Source organism: Vanacampus margaritifer, chromosome 18 (genome assembly GCF_051991255.1).
Source record: "Vanacampus margaritifer isolate UIUO_Vmar chromosome 18, RoL_Vmar_1.0, whole genome shotgun sequence".
NCBI classification, from domain to species: domain Eukaryota; kingdom Metazoa; phylum Chordata; class Actinopteri; order Syngnathiformes; family Syngnathidae; genus Vanacampus; species Vanacampus margaritifer.
The window spans coordinates 7,134,827-7,155,518 of record NC_135449.1 but is presented as its reverse complement, the minus strand read 5'-3'; the positions used below and the strand labels follow the sequence as shown (position 1 = coordinate 7,155,518).

The window sequence follows — 20,692 nt, the reverse complement described above, 5'->3', positions numbered from 1 at the left end:
TAATACTGATTAATGACTTGATCGTTCTCCAGCCAAGACCATCTACTTGGGCTAAAGCAAAACGATAGTTTTGACTAACTTACCTAAGTTTGTCTGAAACCATGTTTAGAGTAGGACTTGTCTGGACGTTCTTCAGAAATTCCAAAGTGAAGCCCGTGGTCGGCTTCTTTTCCACGGGCGCGTCGTGGTTCACGATGGGTCCACCTGTCCTCTTGAGGGCCCAAGTAGTTTTACCGTCCTTGACTGAGGCTTGCACTTTATCCCCCAGCCTGTAAGCCGGGTCGGAAGAACCTCCCTGAGGGGACATCCGACCAACGGGGGAAACCAGAGTGGCCCCAGGCCTCAGGGCAGGCACTTTCCAGAGGTTAACTTTGGGCTGGAAGCCAGATAAAGAAAATGTATCAACAGTGTTTGTGGTTGTTTTGTGTCCTTTACTGGTGTCGCCCTGACTGGGTGCCGGTCCGAAGCTGTGCTCGCACAGGAACGGGTAGTAGAGCCGCGGGGGGATGAGAGTTCTGTCTGCGTGGCTCCCGGAGGCCGGATGAATCAGCTGGGCGGCCGAAGCCAGGAACGGGAGCTGGGCGAGCTGCGCGTGGGTTTGACTGGCGGGAAGCGAAGAGTTCATGTAGGAGAAAAGACTCGGACCGATGGGGTAGCCCACCCCGAGCACTGAAAGGTTGAGCCCGGCGGGGTCCTGGTAGTCCACCAAGTTGGGCGGGGGAGGATAACACGGGATCGAACTGTTCATCCGGGCCTGAGCGCCTTCGGATTTGGCCTTGCTGGCGGTTAGGAGGCGCCACTGGTCCGAGAGCAAGCCGGGAGCTGCTATACAGTTCTTGGATAGGGTCTTGTAGTGCTTCAACTGGGCCTCCACCTCCACGGAGCGTGCTCGCAGGAGTTGGTCTTCCAAGGAGAGCATGTCTGCCATCAACAACTCCGAATCGGCTTTGCACTCTGCAGAATCCGCTTTCTGGGACCTTTCTTTCACCAACGTCCGCACCTCTTCCGCCTCATCTTCCTGTACCCGGTGTTCTCGATCCTCCACTTCCTCCTCCGCACTCCTCTGCTGCCCCTCCTCGATCCGTGTCGCCTGATCCTGGCCCTCTTTCCCAGCCCCACGGAGGCCCTGCTGTAAGGGTCGCAGCTGTTCCGGGTGCAGAACGTTGTTGCCCTTTTTGTAGGGCCAGTCGGACTCGATGAGCAGGGACAGGGAGTTCTTGCACAGGCTGTACTTCATGTGGTTGTACAGGTGCGACTTTTCCATGCAGGTGAAGGGGCACTGGAAGCATTTGTAGTTGTAGGGCTTGCCCCACGGACGAGGGATGTAGTGAGGCTTCTTGGGCTTGCGTTCCTTGTGTTTGCCGGCAGACGTCACTTTGCAAGCGTCGTCCTTGGACATGGTTGGTCCGGATATTTGGAAGACTGTGCGATTACGTTCAGGTTGGGATCATTCACAAGACTATTCGTCAGTTATGATCTTTTTGTTTGTGACCTTTGTGCTCATTTAGGTTTTGGCCTTCAGCTTTCAGCTTGGTTGCCGACATTCAACGCATTTTCTTGGTACCTGCGAACAGACAAGACAATTTTCTTGAATGCTACGTTTAACATTTCTTTTGACCTGGCCCATCTGTCTGTTTCAAAATCAAATGCAGCCATTGGGCACAAAAGTTTGCACACCCCTGCCCTAGAGGTGCAATGATGTCTTCCCCCCCCCCCAGAGACTATAGTCCAAGACTGCATGTGTTGTCTACCTGAGGTAAAGGTCACCTCACCGCTAACCTAACTTGAGCTTTTCACTGTACCTGCCACTCCTCATTAGTTCCACCAGAATACCAGGCCGGGGCGAGGGTAAGGGCTCGGGGGCAAATGGGCCATGACGGGGGCTGTTGTGCACCTGTGCGGGGTTAGGGATGGCCCCTAGTGTTTGGGGCCAGAAACATCGAAGGCCAACTAACAGGCAGGACGAGTCGAGGCTGCGGGTAGCGGATGGTATAGAAGAGAAAGTGTGTGGGGGTGGGGGTGGGGTGGCTGTTTACTAATGAGGGCCTGGCGTCATGCCTTGGGAGCATCATTAGTGACAGGCCTGGGATCTGGGTCAAGACACGGTGCAGAAGTTCAATAGTTCTCCTGAACTAGGTCTCATCTCGCTAGTTAAGAACGTTAACGTCGTAATATTCTTTATTTTCTCGCCATGAACAGTGGAATTAACGATGATCGTGTTCCACTTTAGGGAGGAGCCTGCGGTGAACGAGGATGCGCGGAGCCTCCGTTTAAAACATTCTGCTTTAAGGCTTTTATTTCGTCTTTTCCTCAGGTCATTCAAAGATAAAAGTTGAAGATAAATGGTCTTTTTTAACAGTTTCAAATAGATAGTAATTGAAGCCAAACACAAGTTCAGGAATAGAATCCAAAAACATTCATTTGAACTTCAATGAAGACTCAGGGATGTTGAATTCATTTTCATTTTTATTGCAGGTCACGATACTTATGGTTTCACTTACAAGGTGGCGCTATGACTGAAGGTGAATGATTTTTCTTGCGGATTTATTTTACTGATGACTATTCACTTTTATTCCCTAAATTTGAAAATAGACAACCTCTGTGAATGATGACATTAACAAAAAACTGCAACCTGAAGGGAGCATGAAAATGAACAGAATCTGTACTTCTTTAAAGAGTTGAATCGATACTTTTTCTACTTTTTTTTTTTTTTTTTTTTAACAGCCATACTTCTACCAGAGTAGGTTCTGCCGACTTTGGTTGTTCTGTTGGAGCCCGTTGACCATTTCATCGACTCCCTTGTCTGCCTCGGGGCTCTGACCCCCCCGTTTAAGCTCATAATGGAGGCGAACAGCTGCTGTTACCAGACAATCAATAAAAATATTTTTTACAGGACAGTTTCCTCCTCTTCTGGCCACTATATCTGGATCACTCGCTTCTGACTGTGCACTTTGACAACCCCCCCCCAATCATATATCCAAACCCTGCGGTCTTGTTTTAGGCTTTTAAAGCCAATGATCTGACAAGCTGAACCACTTGAACATCTATTGTTACAATTACGGACAGAGTAACCACACTGGAACCACTTTGGCATGCATCAGCAATCACAAAATTGACACTTGATGGGACGGCATTCTTTGAAAATAAAAATATCCTGGCATATACATATTTATTTCTGTTTATTTATCAAATTACCTTTTTCTATGATCTCAGGAATTGTGAGCTGTCTCCTTCCAAGAATCATCAAGAATTTTCTGTCCTGGTACAGAAAAGAAAAAAAAAGTGAAATGAGCTTTTTGTAATTTCCCACATTTAACCCTAAGTACACGTATAAAAATTAAAGTAATAGCTATTATTATAATTAATAAAATACAAATTCTAATTGTTAATGCTACAAAAACGTTTATTAGTTAATTGCCAAAAAACATTTGTTTTTAAAATCACTCATTAAAAAAATTACAGCAAGATTTCAGAATTTATGTATGACTTTATTATTATGATATACATATAAATATAAATTTTAAAATGGCAGAAGCCAAGCTTGTTTTCACACACACATTCAATATATTTAAATCGAATACAATTCAAAGTATGACATTATTTGCATAAAATGATACGAAACATAATAGCACAGCAAAGTTGTTGAAATGACTTCATTTCAAAATAAAGTGAAAAAATTATAATGAATGAAAATGTACTTTTTAAATATCTCCAAAGCCACACACACACGCACACAAGCCACAAAGTATCTCGTTAGCAGGCACTTTCCCTTAATCTATTCAAGATGATTTATAATTAAAAACAAAAAGCATAAAAACAAAACAAAGATGTCATAATCAGTTTCAGTTAACATTACATTGAAGTGAAAAAATAATTTGATAAAAATCAATCCTATTAATGTCATGCCTCTGGATATTAGACGCGTCTTAGTCTTTGTCCATGCAAGATCACTTACCATAAAAACATAAGCAACAATAAACCAAATAAAGTGTGTCATGTCATAAGTTACCTGCAAAGTGTGAAGTGTCCGTCTGAGTAGTGTAGAGTAGTTGTTATCCCGGTGCTGTCTGTCTGCCTCTCGTCCGTCCCTGTACTCAAATGGGAGCACAGCAGGAGCGAGCGTGCACATTTATATTGACTGGGAGCGTCGCCCTCAGGCACTACAATAAAGCAGCCACCCTACCCCACCCACCCTTACACCCCTTTACACCACCTACACACTTTGGATTGCCAAATGTGCTTTGTACCTTGCAGCCAAGTTGAACTTAAAGGTTACACCAGTGACTGATGGCATCTTAATACTTGACGTGGCTCTTAATTCAACCGTGATGAGGAGAGTTTCGAAGTAACTGTTATTTTCCTTATTACCGGCAGCACATCCAGCTATCCATCCACAGATCCATCCATCAATTATTCTACAGCTAGCTAACTAGCTAGCTTCTACCTATCTATAGTATCCATCTACTAAGCTAGCTAGCTTCTACCTATTTATAGTGTTCATGTACAGTTAGCTAGCTTCTAACTATCCCTTAATCATCCATCTATCCATCCAGTTCATCTACGGCTAGCTAGCTAGCTTCTACCTATCTATAGCACTTATCTAGTTAGCTAGCTAGCTAGCTTCTACCTATCTATAACACTTATCTAGTTAGCTAGCTTCTACCTATCTATAGTGTTCACCTACCTACCTACCTACCTACCTATTTATAGCTTTATTCTTACCTTATTTACCTACTGTAGCTATCTATCCAGCTATCATTTAAACACCATATCATCTGTCCATCCATCTACCGTGTCTATCCATCTGACCATTCGTGCACAGTGAAAGGGAAGCAGCTTCTCACTCAGTTAAAACAAAACAAAAAACAGACTCCCGTGTGCCTCAAGAGATATATCATCTCCTCTTCTACTTTCTCCTCCTGGTCGTCCATGTCACCGAGCTCTCCTGCCCTTCCTCCTGATTGAGCAGACATGGTCTTCCCCCCGCTGTCACATTTGCTCCAGATGGTTAGGCTCTATGTAGCGGCCTGTCAGCCTCCATTTGGCCACATTGGCGCGACAGCCGGCCTGATGCCTCGCGAAGGGTCCCTGACTGGATGACCGGATGACTGACTTCCACGGTGCGGGGATCCTGGCGTTGGACGTTTGACGTCGTCTTGAGCAAGACTGCCAGGCCAGAAGATATGATTGAGAGTGATACATTTTTGACTGGTACCAGAAAGTTGGACCATGTCACTACAACCATTAGAACATTTCTACCCTGGCTAGGTAAAGATGAGCTTAGCCAAGAATAAAACCCAAAAGAAAGAAAAAGAAGGGTGGGTGAAGGTTCTAGTCCCAGGTGAGTTCATTATTTCAAGGTAAGGTTTTAGTTTTGAGAGAAGGTATTCATCCTAAGAGATTGGTCTAGTCCCAAGTGACGCTTCTGGTCCCTTTTTACGGTTCACATCCAAAGAGAAGGTTTTTGCCTTGAAAGTACAAGTCCAAAGAGAATGATTTAGGCTAGGCCAAGTGAACGTCCTGAGATAAGAATCTAGATACAAGGTTCTGGTACTGAAAGAAGATTCTAAACTTGAGAAAAGCAGTAGTCCCTTGAGAAGGTTCTTGTCTCGATTGAAATAGTATTCCCAAGAGAATGGTCAAGTCCCAAGCTGTACTTCTTAGATAAGGTACTAGGCCCAAGATGGTCACATCCCAAGGGAAAAATGTAGTCCAAAGTGAAATGTCAAATCTAAAGAGAACATGCTAGTCCCAAGGGAATGATAGAATCCAAAGTAAAGGTTTTGACCCCAAATAAAGGTTCTAGTCCTGAGAGTTGTAGTTCAAATAAAAAGACCTTGTCTTGAGGGAAAGTAATAATCCCAAGAGAAAGGTCTGATGCCGAAAGAAGGTTCTAGACTTGAGGTAAGATTCTAGTCGTAAGAGAAATGGGTAAAACATATTTAGGGTGTTGTTTAAAAAAACAAACAAAAAAAAAAACTTTATTCACACCACACACGCACCACGATCACTGTGTGCGGCCTCCACTGGGATGTCAACACAGGCCAACTCCATTGCCCATAGAAGGCTCTCTTGGGATTTTCTCTTTATTTTCATCTTTTTAAACATTTCGGGCCATCTAATGCACTGGCAAATTGACAAAGAGATTTGCAGCGTGAGGCCACCGATGCTCTGAAGGAGGATGAGCTAAGGGTCCTTATGGAGCAGCATCTGTGGAGGCTGACAGTCGCACTCCATTACGGCTCTGAGAAAGGAACTGGAGGGCTCCGACAACACGCCCACCAGGCAGAGCCAGCTGTGCGCATGCATCCAAAGACACACTCACACGTTTTTCCGCATGTCTTATAAGATGGACTATTTGTTTAAAATAGAAAACTCTCAACCAACTCGGGATGAGTGTTCCTCTCTCCTTCCACTCTGTGAGTTTGAGGCCCGAGGTGGAATGGCTAACAGCTCCTCTCTGAGCGTGCGCTGCTGGGCACATTAACTAAACTCATATCGCTCTCAGCCACTATCAATTATTCACCGCAGACCCCCCCGAGCCCCTTTTCCCCCTTCTTTATTAAAGGAGAGCAACACCCTAAAGCTATTCCCTGCTTTCTGTTGCCGGATTTTCAGTCATTGACTTTATTGAAGAGTTGCGTGGACCAGTATGAGCTTCTTGAAGGTCTTTTACAAGGATGTACAATACTTTCATACAAAAGCTAAGCGTTGGCTAGTTAGCATTGACTCTTGCTACACACTAAAACTTTTTGAAACAATTTTCTTATTGAGTGATGGTAATACAAAAAATGTTTGCTTGAATCCCATCCCTTGTTTATTCCTTTTCTCTTCGAGAATTAAGCTAGGCTAAGCTAAGTTAGGCTAACCATGAGCTGGCTGCTAAGAAAATATTTTAAAGCTAAGCTAGGCTAACCACAAGCTGGCTGTTAAGCAAATATTAATATTGAACTTGAAAGGGGAGCAAATCTTGTAATAAGAATAATTCCCAAAAGGGTTTCTGAATGTTTTGCTTAAATATATACTATTAAAATATAACAAGATTGACAAGTGTCTTTGACTGAGTCGACCTGCCCTCACATTATGTCAGTCGACGCCGCTGGGAGCAAACAATGAGACATTTCCACTTTCACACTTAAATGAACACGCAAGGCAATTATACAGATGAGGGGCGGACAAGCGTTGGCCGCCGTCCAGCGTGTAAAAAGGCAGCCCTTCAAAGTCAGCTGGCTTCATATGTGAAAAGGGCAGATATCATGGTTCAGCCATGACAGGACCTATGAGTCGTTGGGGTTTTTCCTCTGCAGACAGTTGTGCCCTTCTCTTTGGTCTCAACACACAAACGCCATGCGCACGTTTCCACCGAACCGGACGCTTTAATTCTGCGCGACCTGCTACGCTTTGGAATGGTAAAGACATATAGGCTAAAAAAATACCCATGTAATATACACACAGTGGTGCCCAACCAATGTGACTAATTATCCTTTTTTACTCAATTGGTCTGGAAATGTATTTATTTACTACGCATGTTGTATATGTACGGAAGCGTATTGCATTCACTTGGGGGGGAAAAAAAAACTCCTGTTTGCTGACAAATTCTTTCGGGGAGCTTTATTTTTTGTGTATTTTTTCTTCTTCTGTTTTTCGGAATATTTTTTCTGTTTTACTGACGTTTTTTTCGGTCATTAAAAATATTCCGAAAAAGGGTGGGGAAAAAATACTCAGAAAACAGTGAGGAAAAAGTACTTAGAATAATTTATTCCACTGTTTTTCCGAATATTTCTTCTCTGTTTTTCAGATTTTTTAAAATAAATAATAATAAAAAATACACAAAGAAACTAAGCTCCCCAAAAAAATAGTCATTAAAACAGGAGTTTCGTTTTATTCTTTTAAGTTAATGCAATACACTTCCATATATATCTGTTCATCTATCTATGGCAGAGAGATGTCGTGATAGTCAGAACAATTAAATGCCACTAGGTGGCGGAAGGTGCAATTAATTTGTGCATCCACCTGTTGCTATTCATACAAAACAGTAACAACTTTCTGCTCAAATTAACAGGCTCAGATTTTACACTGGTTAAGTATACTGAAATTAGATCATTTTAGTATAAATTGTATACAGTGGGTATAAAAAGTGTACACACCCCTGTTCAAATACCACCTATTGGTGATATAAGTGTGTACGCCTTTTTCTCAAGAATGAACCACATTCAAACACGTTTAAGTGTGAGTCAGCACACAACTGTCACAATTTAAAGTGTCTCTGATTAACTCCCTCAGATTTTTTTTTTTTTAGTATTGACTGCCATTTCAAACTGTTAATTAATGCTTCCTAAGCTAAGGGGGGGGGGGGGGGGGGGCACAGCATCAACATAAAATGCTCAGTTGTTCATGTAGGCTTTACCTGACAGGTTTATGGTCACATTAGTCGCTATCCCCTCCAGCTTGACTAAGACCCCACATCTAGCTGAAGAACTTTGGGTTAAGAGACAGGAAGCAGCTGGCGCCCCCCGTGTGTCGCCCGTTTTTCCTTCATCGCTTCGCCCGACGCCGACTTCCTCTTCCAACCAGCTGCCCCACTCCCCCAGCTCCACACCACCCCAGCACACCCTCAGGAGGTAGGGTTTTATTTATTTATTTATTTCATGGGTGTCACCTGACGGCGGAAAAGCAAGTGGAAATGAAGGGAAGCAGCTGATTGTGTCACAGCGCATCACTACCGCTGTCCATCACAGCATTGACCTTCAGGGTGTGTGTGTGCGTGCATGTTTGTGTGTCTCTATCAACAATGTGTAAGTATGTGCATATTAAGTCACTGACCCACAGGGAGTGCATGTGTTTGTTCATCAATGTAGGGTGTGCGAGACCATGTGTGTACTGTACTGTGGAGTGTGTGTGCATGTGTGTGAACTCTCGGGGCTCGGGGGCGTGTGTACGAGTGTGTCTCCATGTCAACGCGGCAATCTGTGTAAGTTAGCTGACGTAGCCGCTAGCTCGGCGGCCGGCCACCCTCAAATACTTGAACTCGCTCACCAGCTTCTAATCAAGACACACGTTGACATTTTTTCTGATACCACACAACAGTTCTGTCATATGTTTAACTGTCAGTATGACAGTACATAAGTAAATAAAGGGTGAAATTAGAACTGATGCGGAATTAGGAACATTTCTGCTCGACAGGTACGTTTATAACCTATTTTTCAACTTTTATTTGATTGTACATCTCAAAAATTAAAACTTCAAACCAATAAGATTTAGTGTTTTTGTAAGACTCCATTACTACCATTAAGTCATGCTAGCTATTTAGCAGCCATAGCTAACCTCAACTTGTTTACACTGCTAATTAGGGTGACCAGATAATTAAATATACAATAAATTCTTACCAGCTACCAACTATTTATAAGAAATTTAATCCCTAGTCAATCAATCAGGTGACCGGTGGTTGTGTTATTACTTTAGCTAATGCTAAATGCTATCTTGATTGACATTTCAACAACATTAAACTAGTCAATGCACTTACCATTAACCAAACTTTTTTGCTTGGTCCTAACAGTTATTGGAAGCTAGCTGTGCCGTTTACCTCATAGAAATGTGACTGTGAATGTCCCAGTAGCTTTAGCTAGTAAACATACAGAGTACAAAGAGGCTAATATGCGACTACACGTTGTAGCTGAGCGAGACTGCATGAACTTGATTCGCTTCACTTTCGCCACAATAACCTGGAGACTTGCTTGAAACCTGATCGTTAAGACTGAGACCTAATGACAAATTCCCAAAGCGCTGAGGATGCATTTCCCGACAAATGAGTCCAAAATCAGAACACGACCGCATGGTAAACGTCCATATGTGTTGGGACCCGAGCACCAGCGCGGCCTCATGCCGGGACCAGGCTTGTATTCCCCCAGCAAAGCAGGAGCAACGCACTCTGGGGAGCATGGTGTCAGTCACTTTCCCAGCTGCGACCAGCGCCCCCCCCCCCCCATGCGGGCCGGGGACCCACCATCACTTTCCCTTAGTGAGTGGGGGGGTTAGCGGGGAGAGAGCGCCAACTCCTGGAGGAGGCCCGTGCGACGCTGGCTGTCCATGCGGCAGGAATCAAGGGAGACAGGGACCAAAGGCCGTTAGCCTCATCCCTTAGGGTGCCTCGGCCTCCCAACTACAAGTTCACGTTTTAGCAAACCATATGTTCTCCCTGTGCCCCCCAGCGCCGCACAGACCCTCTCAGCCAGTTAGCAAATAAACAAGTCAGGAAGCTATAGCTTGCGGGGAGGCTTGTTTGCCTCTCTGCGGCTGTCAGCCTCGTGCCTTTTCACTGCCGCTAAGCTGTTTCTAGCACTGTGGGTAGTGGCTTCTTGGGGGCTACATTATGAAGTCCAAGAATGATTTGTGGCAACTAAATTGTCTTGTGGCAGCCTAAAAACACATCCCTGGTGTTAAAAAAAATTATATTACAAAAACACACACGTAAGCTGCACTTTTTTGTTCTTACTAGCCAAGTTAGCATTTTGTTCAGTAGTTCTCAATGTTAGCAATGCTAATAAAGCTAGCAAAGGGGATACATTTTGATAACAGTTTTTTTGTCCAACACAGTACGAACCATCCAAGTTAATAAAAGAGGAAAACAAGTCCACTATAGCAACTCTTCAATCCAGTCCAATAAAAATGTCATAGTCCAGCCTGTACTTTTTAAATTCATAATGAACCAAGTCTGCTTGTGTTTTCCAGAGGGGTGAATGATAGACAGAGCCAAACAGATGGACAGGGTGTGTGTGTGTACAAGGTCCATGGAGTCATTCAGTCAGTCAGTCAGTCAGAGGTCCCTTTGGGCAGAGAAACTGCCCACAAATGGACAGCTGCGCCTTGGGCACGACATTCAGGAAGTGGACTAGCGCACATAGCACACTTCTGGACCCCTCAGGGTGCAGCAACTCACTGACCTGGCCATCACATCAGTCCAAAGTTTGCTCCAAGGTCACACAAAAAATAAATCACAATTTCCTAACAGGAGCATCCCTACAGTACACTTTATTAGGTACACATGAGCTGTAGTCCAGAAATGAAATTCTGCCTTATAATGCAAAATATCACAGAATTAATCATTAACTAATTTGCTCCCAAAAACATATAAACACGTTCTATTTTAAATATTGCCATGGACCCAAAAAAGTATGTATACGTTTGTTTTTTATGGTGGAGCTTACAGAATGCTTTGATGTGTTGATTGTGTTGTGTTTTTGAGGTGTTTTCAACAGGTTTGTAAATAATGAGGAAACTTGGTTATATCTTAATGCTAATTGCTTCAAAATGGAAACAGATACAAATTTTTGGGTAGATTCCACGTTTTTATAGCAATAGACCACAATATTCTGTGGGCCGTGCAAAATCACTCAAAATCCAGTAAAACAGCCGGGAGAGAAGGGTGTTGCTTCAGTGAAAATGGCTGGGAGTGAATGAATTAAATGCTGATTTTGAAGCCTGACGTTTACTGTAAAACTGACACATTGCATGTCTAAACAGTACCAAACCATTAAATTTCATCTAGCAAAAGTCTACTAGCAGAATGCTAACACAACACCATTGATAGACGAGCAGATATTAGCATTGATGTTACCGCAATTATTAAACTTGAAACAACAATTCTCGAATAACTGACCTTGGTATTTTTCTGTAGCTAAGCCCCAAAAGCTCATGTGATTGACAAAAACAAAAAATGTATTTAGCTTTTTCATTTTTAGTTTTAATTTTTAATTATAGCATAATTAAATTTTATAGCAAGATAAAAATGGTTTTAAATTTTTCTCTCTCATTTTTGGGTGACTTTTTATTACCTATAGTAAACCTTACTTTACACACACATTGAGTGACATGACAGCCGGCCTCACTGACTGGTCCATTGAGTCATCAGTGACCTTCCACGGGATTGGACTTGCCACGCCAATTGACCAAATCACTGATCTTTAAAAGCAGCTCTGCGGGCACAAGGCGCTGGTGGGTGGGAGGGTGGGGTATTGGTGTGTGTGTGTGTGGGGGGGGGGGTAGCAGTGACCACGCACCCCCATCCTCTAATGAAGACACACATCCACATAAACGCACAAATACTTCTTCCATGCACCTCACTCTCTAATCAAGGAGCAGGCAGGCGTGGTGACACTAACGAGAAGCGACGGCTCCACAGCGCTCGGGGCAACGACCAGCTCGGCTGTCGAGACCGCCGAGAGAGTCCGCCAGGCACGCACTGAGGCAAGGAAAGGTTTGCTGTTTTGGGAGGAGGAGATGGGGTTTGGTGGGGGGCGGGGGGGTGCCACAGGGAGAGAGAGCTGCTGGTGTGGACGCGAGGGGAGTTCAGAGAAAGATCGGATGCACGAGGAGTTGTGGCCTACCTCACCCGGCTGCCGCTTCATTGTCTTTAAAAGCGTCTTCACATTGTGTGAATGCTCTTCAGCATGAAGGGTGAGAAATGTGGAAGGAGGAGGTAAATATTTGAAGTGTCGCCATTGATTTGGGAATGTAGACAGTGAATGTGAAAAATAGTTCGTAACGGGTTGAATCCGTCAAGAAATGTGGGCGGGAAAAGACGTAAATATGAAAAATATTTTATTTTGGAACTTGTGTTGTGAACATTTTGGAAGTGTTATGAATACAGTAGCTCTGTAATAGGGATAGACCGATAATCGGCCGATATTGGGCATTTTGATGAATCTGCCTTTTTTCTAAATTTGACGACCGATTAAAGGTAAAGCTTATGCCATTTTAATCTCAAGGAACTATTTATTAAAATTTTCAGTTAACTTTGTAAGAGATGTTGCTGACCCTGGGAACCTTCTGAACCTTTTGTTTGACATTAAAACAAAGAAAGGTGAATGTTTTAAGATTTCAGGATTTTTTAAATTTTGGTGAAATAAACTGAGCTACGGTATTTTTTTAAGATTCCATTTAACTTTTGAAGACGCACTTGATAATCTTGGGAGCTCCCTGAACATAAAAAAAAAACTTTTTTAGAAATTTAAAATGAAATAAGATAAATAAAAAAAACTTCAACATTTTGAAAAGTCTGAAAAATTGTTCAATAAGCATTCATGCTTTAAGACATTACACCAAAATCAAGATTGGCATTTGTATTTTTAAACATTTTGACACCAATATCACCCCCCCCTTTTTTTATTATTTTTTTTTTACTGAAAATGAATATCGGCTTCAAATATTGTTTATCGGCCTCCTTGAGCTTGTGATTTGAGGTTGGAATGTTTTAAATCAGTTGAGAAATGTGAAAGGATAAAGTAAAAAACAGGTGGAAGATGCGGAAAGAGGATGTTACGTAAAATGTCTGCTTTGACTTATATTGACATGAAAGATGTAGAAGACTTCAAAATTTTGACATTTTTTCACAATTCTACCTTTTGCAGCAAAGTAATTACTTTCAGATCATATGACACTATTTATCGCAGTCACATTCACACATTTCATATACCGACATCCTTTTTCTACAATTGAGTCAAACCATTCCAACTTCAAGCCTCACAATCTACATGCCACCAATTCAATTCAGCTCCTCAGCGTTCATACTCAATTTCTACAGAAATTGCATTCTATAGTTTGGTTATAAGAAAGCAACGCACAAGGCAGCGCTTAACACTCGCGTGGGCTTCTCAAACCATCCAGCCCTGGGGCCTACTTGCAGAGTGCCGTGCCCCCCCTCCTCCTCCTCGGTTGCACCCCCACCTCTTCCTCCCATCTCCTCCGGAACACAGTTTAACTTCTGTCATCTAGATGAAGCAAGTGAGTCAGTCTCGCCGCGGCGAGAGGATGTGACAGGCCGGTAATGGACAGGACAAAGAGGGGATTTATGAAGTATTAGTAAACCTTAATAATTCAAAACATCAAAGACCCCGGGAGTCCCCCTGGCAAATCCCCACATCTCCCACTCCTGTCACACTTTAGTACTGTGTCTTGCTAACAAAGTCAAGAAAATCAAATTTTTTTTAATTGTTCTTAATTACAATTTACCTATTTACCAGGTGAATCTTTGACTGTCTCACAATTCGATTCAGATTTTTGGGTCTACGATTCAATTCAGGACCAATTTTCGATTCAGAACGATTTTTGATTCAAAACAGGGATGTGATTTGACCAAAGTGAAATTATCTGAAAATTTAGCCGGGGGTCTGGGGGCCGCTGGCACCCAGCTAGGTCCAGGGCAGTGCCCAGTGTGTGGGGGGGGGGGGGGGGTGAAGCATGAACAAATAATTATATCATGACCAAATGAAAAGTAACTCATATTAGAGCATACCACAAATGTCTTTGTTATAGCAGTAGATGTTATCTGTCGGAGTCATGTGCATACACAATGAACTACTACTAAAAAAAAAAAAAAAAAAAAAAGCGATTTTTTTTGGGGGGGGGGGGATAAAAAAAGCGGAATTCCGCGAATTAGCGGAAAAATCACATCCCTGTTCAAAATGATTTGATTGACATTGATTTCAATTCAATTTATAGATGTGCAAAGAATCATCAGGATCTACTCCAGTCTGACCGGTTAATGCTAATTAGCGGGCTACTCGCGGCACTTTTATCACTCAAAAGAACGGCTATTCAAACAAAACGTTTCAGGAATGTATACAGAGAAGCATATTAAAATTACTCACCAGCATATGCTCTTCCTACGCTGCAAAAAACTTGATCCTGACTTTTTCCTTCTACTCTCTAATGTGGCTACAACTTAGTAGTGTATCAAAACGCGCGGAACCACACTGCCCCTAAGCGGCCAAATCGTGTACAACATGACCAGCGCTCCCAATGAAGGCACACACAAGCAAGGGCAAGACAGTATAAAATAATTTAAATAAATCGACCTTGGGACATTTAAAAACGATTCTGAATCTTACTAAATTAGAATTGATTTTTTTGGCACACTCCTACTATTTAACCTGACAGACAAACATCAACCCTATCGTCACTGTCTGCTCACCATGCATACCACCACCCACACTGAATAGTTGATTGGATGAATGACACCAGGAGGCTTTTCCAGTCAGCCCTGTTACGAGCTTTTAATGTAAGGTTTAGAACCTATTATGACACACAGACCTGCACCACTCTGGTATGGTGTTCCACAGGGTTCAATTTTGGGGCCCCTGCTGTTTCCATTGTATTTACTGGCCCTGGGATCCATCTTAGGAAATCATGGTATTTCATATCTATGTACTGTCTGTCTCGCTGATGTTTTTAAAGTTCTCGATACATAAAGTTGAGTGGGAAATCTCGTATAAGCAACACTGTACAGTATTAATGGAATAAAAAAGAAGCTGCCAAAAGCTACCAGCTACCAATTAGCGGTAGCAGAAAAACACAGAAAATAAAAAGCACTCAACGTGGAGGTATTTTCCTCGCTATACGAAGGCCGCTTTGTCCGTGATTGGCAGGCGCAGTCATTAGATAGCCCCACTGGCTGTTCTTTTGACTCTCCTCTTGTCTGCGTGGCGGGGGCGGGTTTGCTTACAGTATAGTGACGGGTGTCAGCACTGAGGCCGCGTCCAGTCTGCTGTGGCCCGGTGTGACAGCGACGCCGCCTGACCAGTCCAGCCCTGACCCCCTCTCGCTCCAGCCCGCATCGCCCCGAGAGACGTGGAGGGTGATGCGGCCTGGCACCGCGGGGCCCTCCCTGGCTGGTGCCTTTGCTGGTGGTCTCCGTGGCCTATTAGTGTCTCGCTACGGGCCTGTCACACTGACAAAACAGGGGCCTGTCAAATTAAGTAGAGGCCGAATAGCGGAGATATGTACTCAAAGGCACCGAGGGGAGGAGGACCAGGATGAGGGAAGCACCGGTGCTAATGTCGACGGTAAGTGAGAGTGACAGCTTGAGAGTCGATCGGCGAGAGAAAGCCGAGTCGGCGCTCGGTAACAGTAGCCGATAATGGCGGCGGTGGGATTGTCCTGAGGAGGCTTGCTGAGGGCCAATCCAAACAGAGCGAGACGGACGAACACGTGGAAGACGCTTGGGGTTCTGTCCCAAACAGCTTGGAGTTACACTACTCCAACTTAATGATATCTGACTGTGGAGCTCCGTATGTGTGTGTGTGTGCGCAGGTGTGCTTTGAGTTGGGATGGAGTATTTGCTCAAATGTTCAGACTTTTAGATGAAGACGTGCGCACCACTGCAGGCAGTCTGCACAAACTTTTCATATCTCCTCAGAAAAAAAGTTTTTCTGTCTTCACTGTTTTCGTTTGCAGAGACGCACACGCAGCGCCATCTAAAGTGATAAAGCACTAAAGAGGGATAGTGAACGTCATTGAGGCCTACTAAAAGTCCTAAAAATAAGTACGCATGTATACAGCGGTGCCTTGAAATATGAAACAAGAGAATTACACCTTGCATCTGCAACGTAGCACTAACGGCGGCGGATCCTGATTTGCGCAACTTGCGAAATTCTGCACATTCTTTTTTATTGTAAAATACAACTTCAGCGCGAGCCTCCTCAAATATATGCATAATGATGCAATTTATTACTGCTAAATTTTGACGTGGACGTGTCTGCTGTGTTGCGACTGGAATTATCTCAATACAGGCTTTCCAAGTAAGGGGCGGTCATTAATCGTGTGTTTAAAAAAACGAGTGGTGTTAAAATTAACTAAAAATGGATTTCACTTTCCTTTCTTTGATCCTTCCTCGGGTCTCCTGACGGCCTCACGACTCTTGCTGGAAGTGTTCGGTTTAGGTGAACGGTATGGGATTTTTTAAATAGGTTTTAGGTGAACTAATGAATACATACACACTCACCCACATACAAAAAAAAAAAATAATAATAATAATAACTAACTAAAAATTACAACGCACTAATATTGACACCCCTAATTTTCACTTTTATTTAATGATTTATTTATGCATGTATTATTTGGACATTTTTGGTCCTTCTTTTGGTCCGCACGGGGTTCACCGCACCTCCGCGCGCGTCTGCTCTTGTGTGTTTGTGCGCTGCCATTTGGGCTCTCACGTCGCAGAGCGTTGTGGAGACCGAGAGGCTGATGCACTGTGGCAGCTCCCCCCTCGCAGCCACGGGCCAGCCCAGAGCCACTGCAGATGATAGTTTTAATTGCTTTCAATCTTTCAGGCTAGTCTCTGCCCAGTGGCGCAGGCTGCTGGTGCGTGCATGTGTGTGTGTGTGGTTATTGTCTGAGGATGTTCCACAAACATGCGTGCGTGATGGATGTGTTTGTCCATTATGAGGAAAATGAGGAGAGAATTAAGGCCTCGCAGTGTTACACGCGCTGCGCATCGCTGTACAACAACCGCATGTTTTACAAACTGTGTTTGCGTGTACGTGTGGATGTGTGTAATGTGATTAAAAGGTGTGCAAAGCCCTTTTTTCTAAAGCGACTCTGACATGACATGGGGATTGCAGGTGGCCACAATATAGATATAACGTCCAGAAAATAATAATTTGTGGCCACATATTAGCATTTTCTGCGCATTTTAGAGCTAGCTAATTTAGGTTCCAAAATTACTACAGTATGTCGTGTCCACAAATTAGCATTTTGTGTGCATGTTATATTTACAGTCTATTGTGGGCACACATTTAATTACCCCTCTGACCCCCTTATAATTCGTGGCCACACAATAGGAAATTGCTTAGAATATAGCATGCTAATATATATGGCCACGAGACACTAATTAGCGAGATTAAACATGCGCACAAAATGCTAATTTGTGGCCATTAAATAGCTTAGATATAGCGTGCGTACGAAATACTAACATCATTTTTACGTGTTAGGTGGATATAATTTGCGCACAAAGTTCTAAGTCGTGGCCAAAGAACATGAAATTGCGGCCACAAATTAGCTGGATTAAACGTGTGCGTAAAATGCTAATATGTAGCCCTACCAATTAGTTACTAACTGCGCAATAAAATTTAAATATGATATGAAGGGTGTAAAAATAATTTGTGGCCACAATAACGATATAACGTGCGCACAAAATGCTCATTTGTAGCCATGACATAGCTGTGATGTGCGCACAAAATAAAAATGAATTACGATCTATATAACCCTCCGCCCAAAGTGATGAAAGGTGTCTAAATCCCCTTTCCATAAAATGTGCGTTTATAAATAATAAAGCTCCGGCATTTCATGCAAAGACCTCAAAACATGCACTCACGTCCTTAAAAGCATTTTATAGGTGGTGAACTACAAAACCAACGCATCAATAATTCAGGGCCCAATGCTGAGCTGGCATAACACAACACTGAAAACATCCGCAAATTTGAATGGCAAGTGGGAATTGAACACCTTCCTGGCATTTTAGCATATCTGCCATCAGCGTCTGTTATGAACACAAGCATGTCTGCAAAAAAAAAAAAAAAAAAGGCCTGTGCCAGTTTTCCATTTACTATTTGACCTATATTGGTTGTAATAAAACACTTCAGGTTTGAGTGCCTACAGTATACGCTAGTCTCACTATAGACTATAGGCAAATAAATGCATACACTTCACTATAGAAATCCATAGTGAAGTCAAAAGAAAATCAGTCTTAAAAAGTAGTTTGGCCACCTCAAACTACCCCTAAAAGCAACCCATATTTTACACCAATGTACTCTCCCCCCTCCCTGCTTTTCTTCACCACACACACACGGCACAGAGGAGGCTTGTGGCCAGGGGGTAAATTAGGCCCTAACATTCCCACAGAGGCTAATCTCCATCCATTTAGAGGGTTGTAATATTTAATCAGGAGGCCACGGCACGCCTGGCAGCATCGCGCACTGTGGCAGCGCTCATATGTTTGGAGGAGGCCGACAGCCCACAGGCCACTGGGGGCCGATGCTAAAACATGCTAAAAAATGCACACACACATTCATGGAGGTTTGGGAATAGGCGTATTTGGAATTAAATGTTTAAAGGCTGCTATTTTTATTTTTTAAATAGATGTATTCATTTAATACCATCTTTTTACTGTCAAACATTTTGTATGCTGTTATTATGTTTAAACTATTCTTAATCTTAAAGAGGAAGTCAACCCCCTATTTTTTTTGACAATAATATGTTCTATGTAGCCCCACGAGTCTAAACACGGTATTTTGGTTAATATTGCGTTAGTGGAATATGAGTTAAGCAGCAAAATCAAGCCGTTATTATTAATATCAGAAGGCGGCCATTTTGTCACTTGCTGTCAAGTGAAAATAACATCACAGCTGCTCAGGTCTCAGGTAACAACCAATCACAGCTCAGCTTCAGAAAACAAGTGAGCTGTGATTGGTCATTGCCCGAGCCCTGAGCAGCTGCGATGACATTTTAAGTCAACAGCAAGTGGCAAAATGGCCGCCCCCTGAGATCGATTAAAAACTGCGTTTTTTTACTGCATAACTCATATTGCACAAATGTAATATTAATCAGAATGTAATGTTTAGACTAGTGAGGTCACATATAACATATTATTGGCAAGAAATATTTAACATTGTCTTCCCTTTTAAGCGAAATGACTGACTGAAGAATATGATTTTGGGTCTTCATCACAAGCACAGTGGGACAGTGTGATAGTGGTTAGCATGTCTTCCTCAGTTGTGCTAACTTTATATTAGGAAAATACACGTTCAGGTTGAACTTGCCTGGAATTGTCCCTAATTTGGCGAATAACCTGGCTAACTAGCAAGCTAAGTGGCTGGGAGTTTAGCTGCTAAGCTAACAACCCAAGCCAGCTTGCTAGCTAGTGAGCTCAAAATAAATATGAACACTCAGTCAACCTGAACAAGTTTCAATAACTGATTAGGTAAATGCCCGAGAAAAAACAGAAGAGTTGTATCAGGGTGTGTTTCAATGGAAAATGCTAAATGGCTAGCTACATTGTTAGTCAAATTTGTTTTCAAGTCTGTCAGTGTGATGACACAATGAAATGATGATGTTTGAAGATATTGCCGAGTCACTTGTAGATATAAATAATCCAGAATGGCTGAAATATTTCATAACCTAGCACGATTTTGACTGAAAAATAACCCCAAATCGGTAAAATATTTCATAACCTAGCACTTGGGTAAATGGGACAACCCAAAATTTACAAACCGGTGTACCATCCAAATGACTCCGAAGCCACGACTCTAAGGTCAAATTGTTACATTTTGTCACTTTATGTGGAGTAAGAGACTCGGGAGTGTTGGCTGTCCCGCCTGGAGGTATCGCACCGGTAGAAGCCAAGCGCTCTCACCCTCACCGCTCTAAAGGTCAGGCTTCGCACCATGAGTGTGAAAGGCGCCCAATGAAAAGGGTATTGTCCATCTGTTTTTAACCGGTCACGACTGACGATGCTGCTGGTGTGTGCGTGCGTGTGTGTTCATTCTGTATGTGTTCATGTGAATGAATAAATGAAGGAATGAAGGCTTTATTTCAAACGGGCAATACGCAAAAATAGGAAATAATAAACAAATATGTGAAGAAGAAGTCATCTCTTCCTGGCTTGACCTAACTGACTGTTTTTAGTGTTTTGTAAACACAACAATTTGCGTTGCTAAGCGCGAAGAGGTAAAAGTGTGGAGTCGGCCCGATGCGACGCCTTGCTCCCTGATTCGGAATGACTCTAATGGGAAGGCCTGGTGAATTTTTCATACAGCCCAGAGGGGGACGACGAGGGGCCATACTGGCGCATTACATCCTCTTGGAGAGAGAGGGAAGGAAAAGGCTAAACTAACATTGAGGTCTTTATGTCCCAATC

The 20,692-nt window shown here is 43.1% G+C and overlaps 1 protein-coding gene across 6 annotated transcripts in view; it reads right to left on the bottom strand.

The window, feature by feature from the left end:
- LOC144038030 (C-reactive protein-like) overlaps window positions 1-20,692 on the bottom strand; it is a 37,969-nt gene that overhangs the window by 7,894 nt on the left and 9,383 nt on the right. For all 6 annotated transcript variants that reach the window (XM_077550075.1, XM_077550076.1, XM_077550077.1 and 3 more), the window contains 3 exons: window positions 4,010-4,088; window positions 3,196-3,259; window positions 84-1,564 (listed from right to left, as the gene is read on the bottom strand). In XM_077550075.1, the coding sequence (XP_077406201.1) occupies window positions 84-1,399 (1,316 nt within the window). In that variant the 5' untranslated portion in view covers window positions 1,400-1,564; window positions 3,196-3,259; window positions 4,010-4,088. The remainder of the gene's footprint in view (window positions 1-83; window positions 1,565-3,195; window positions 3,260-4,009; window positions 4,089-20,692) is intronic.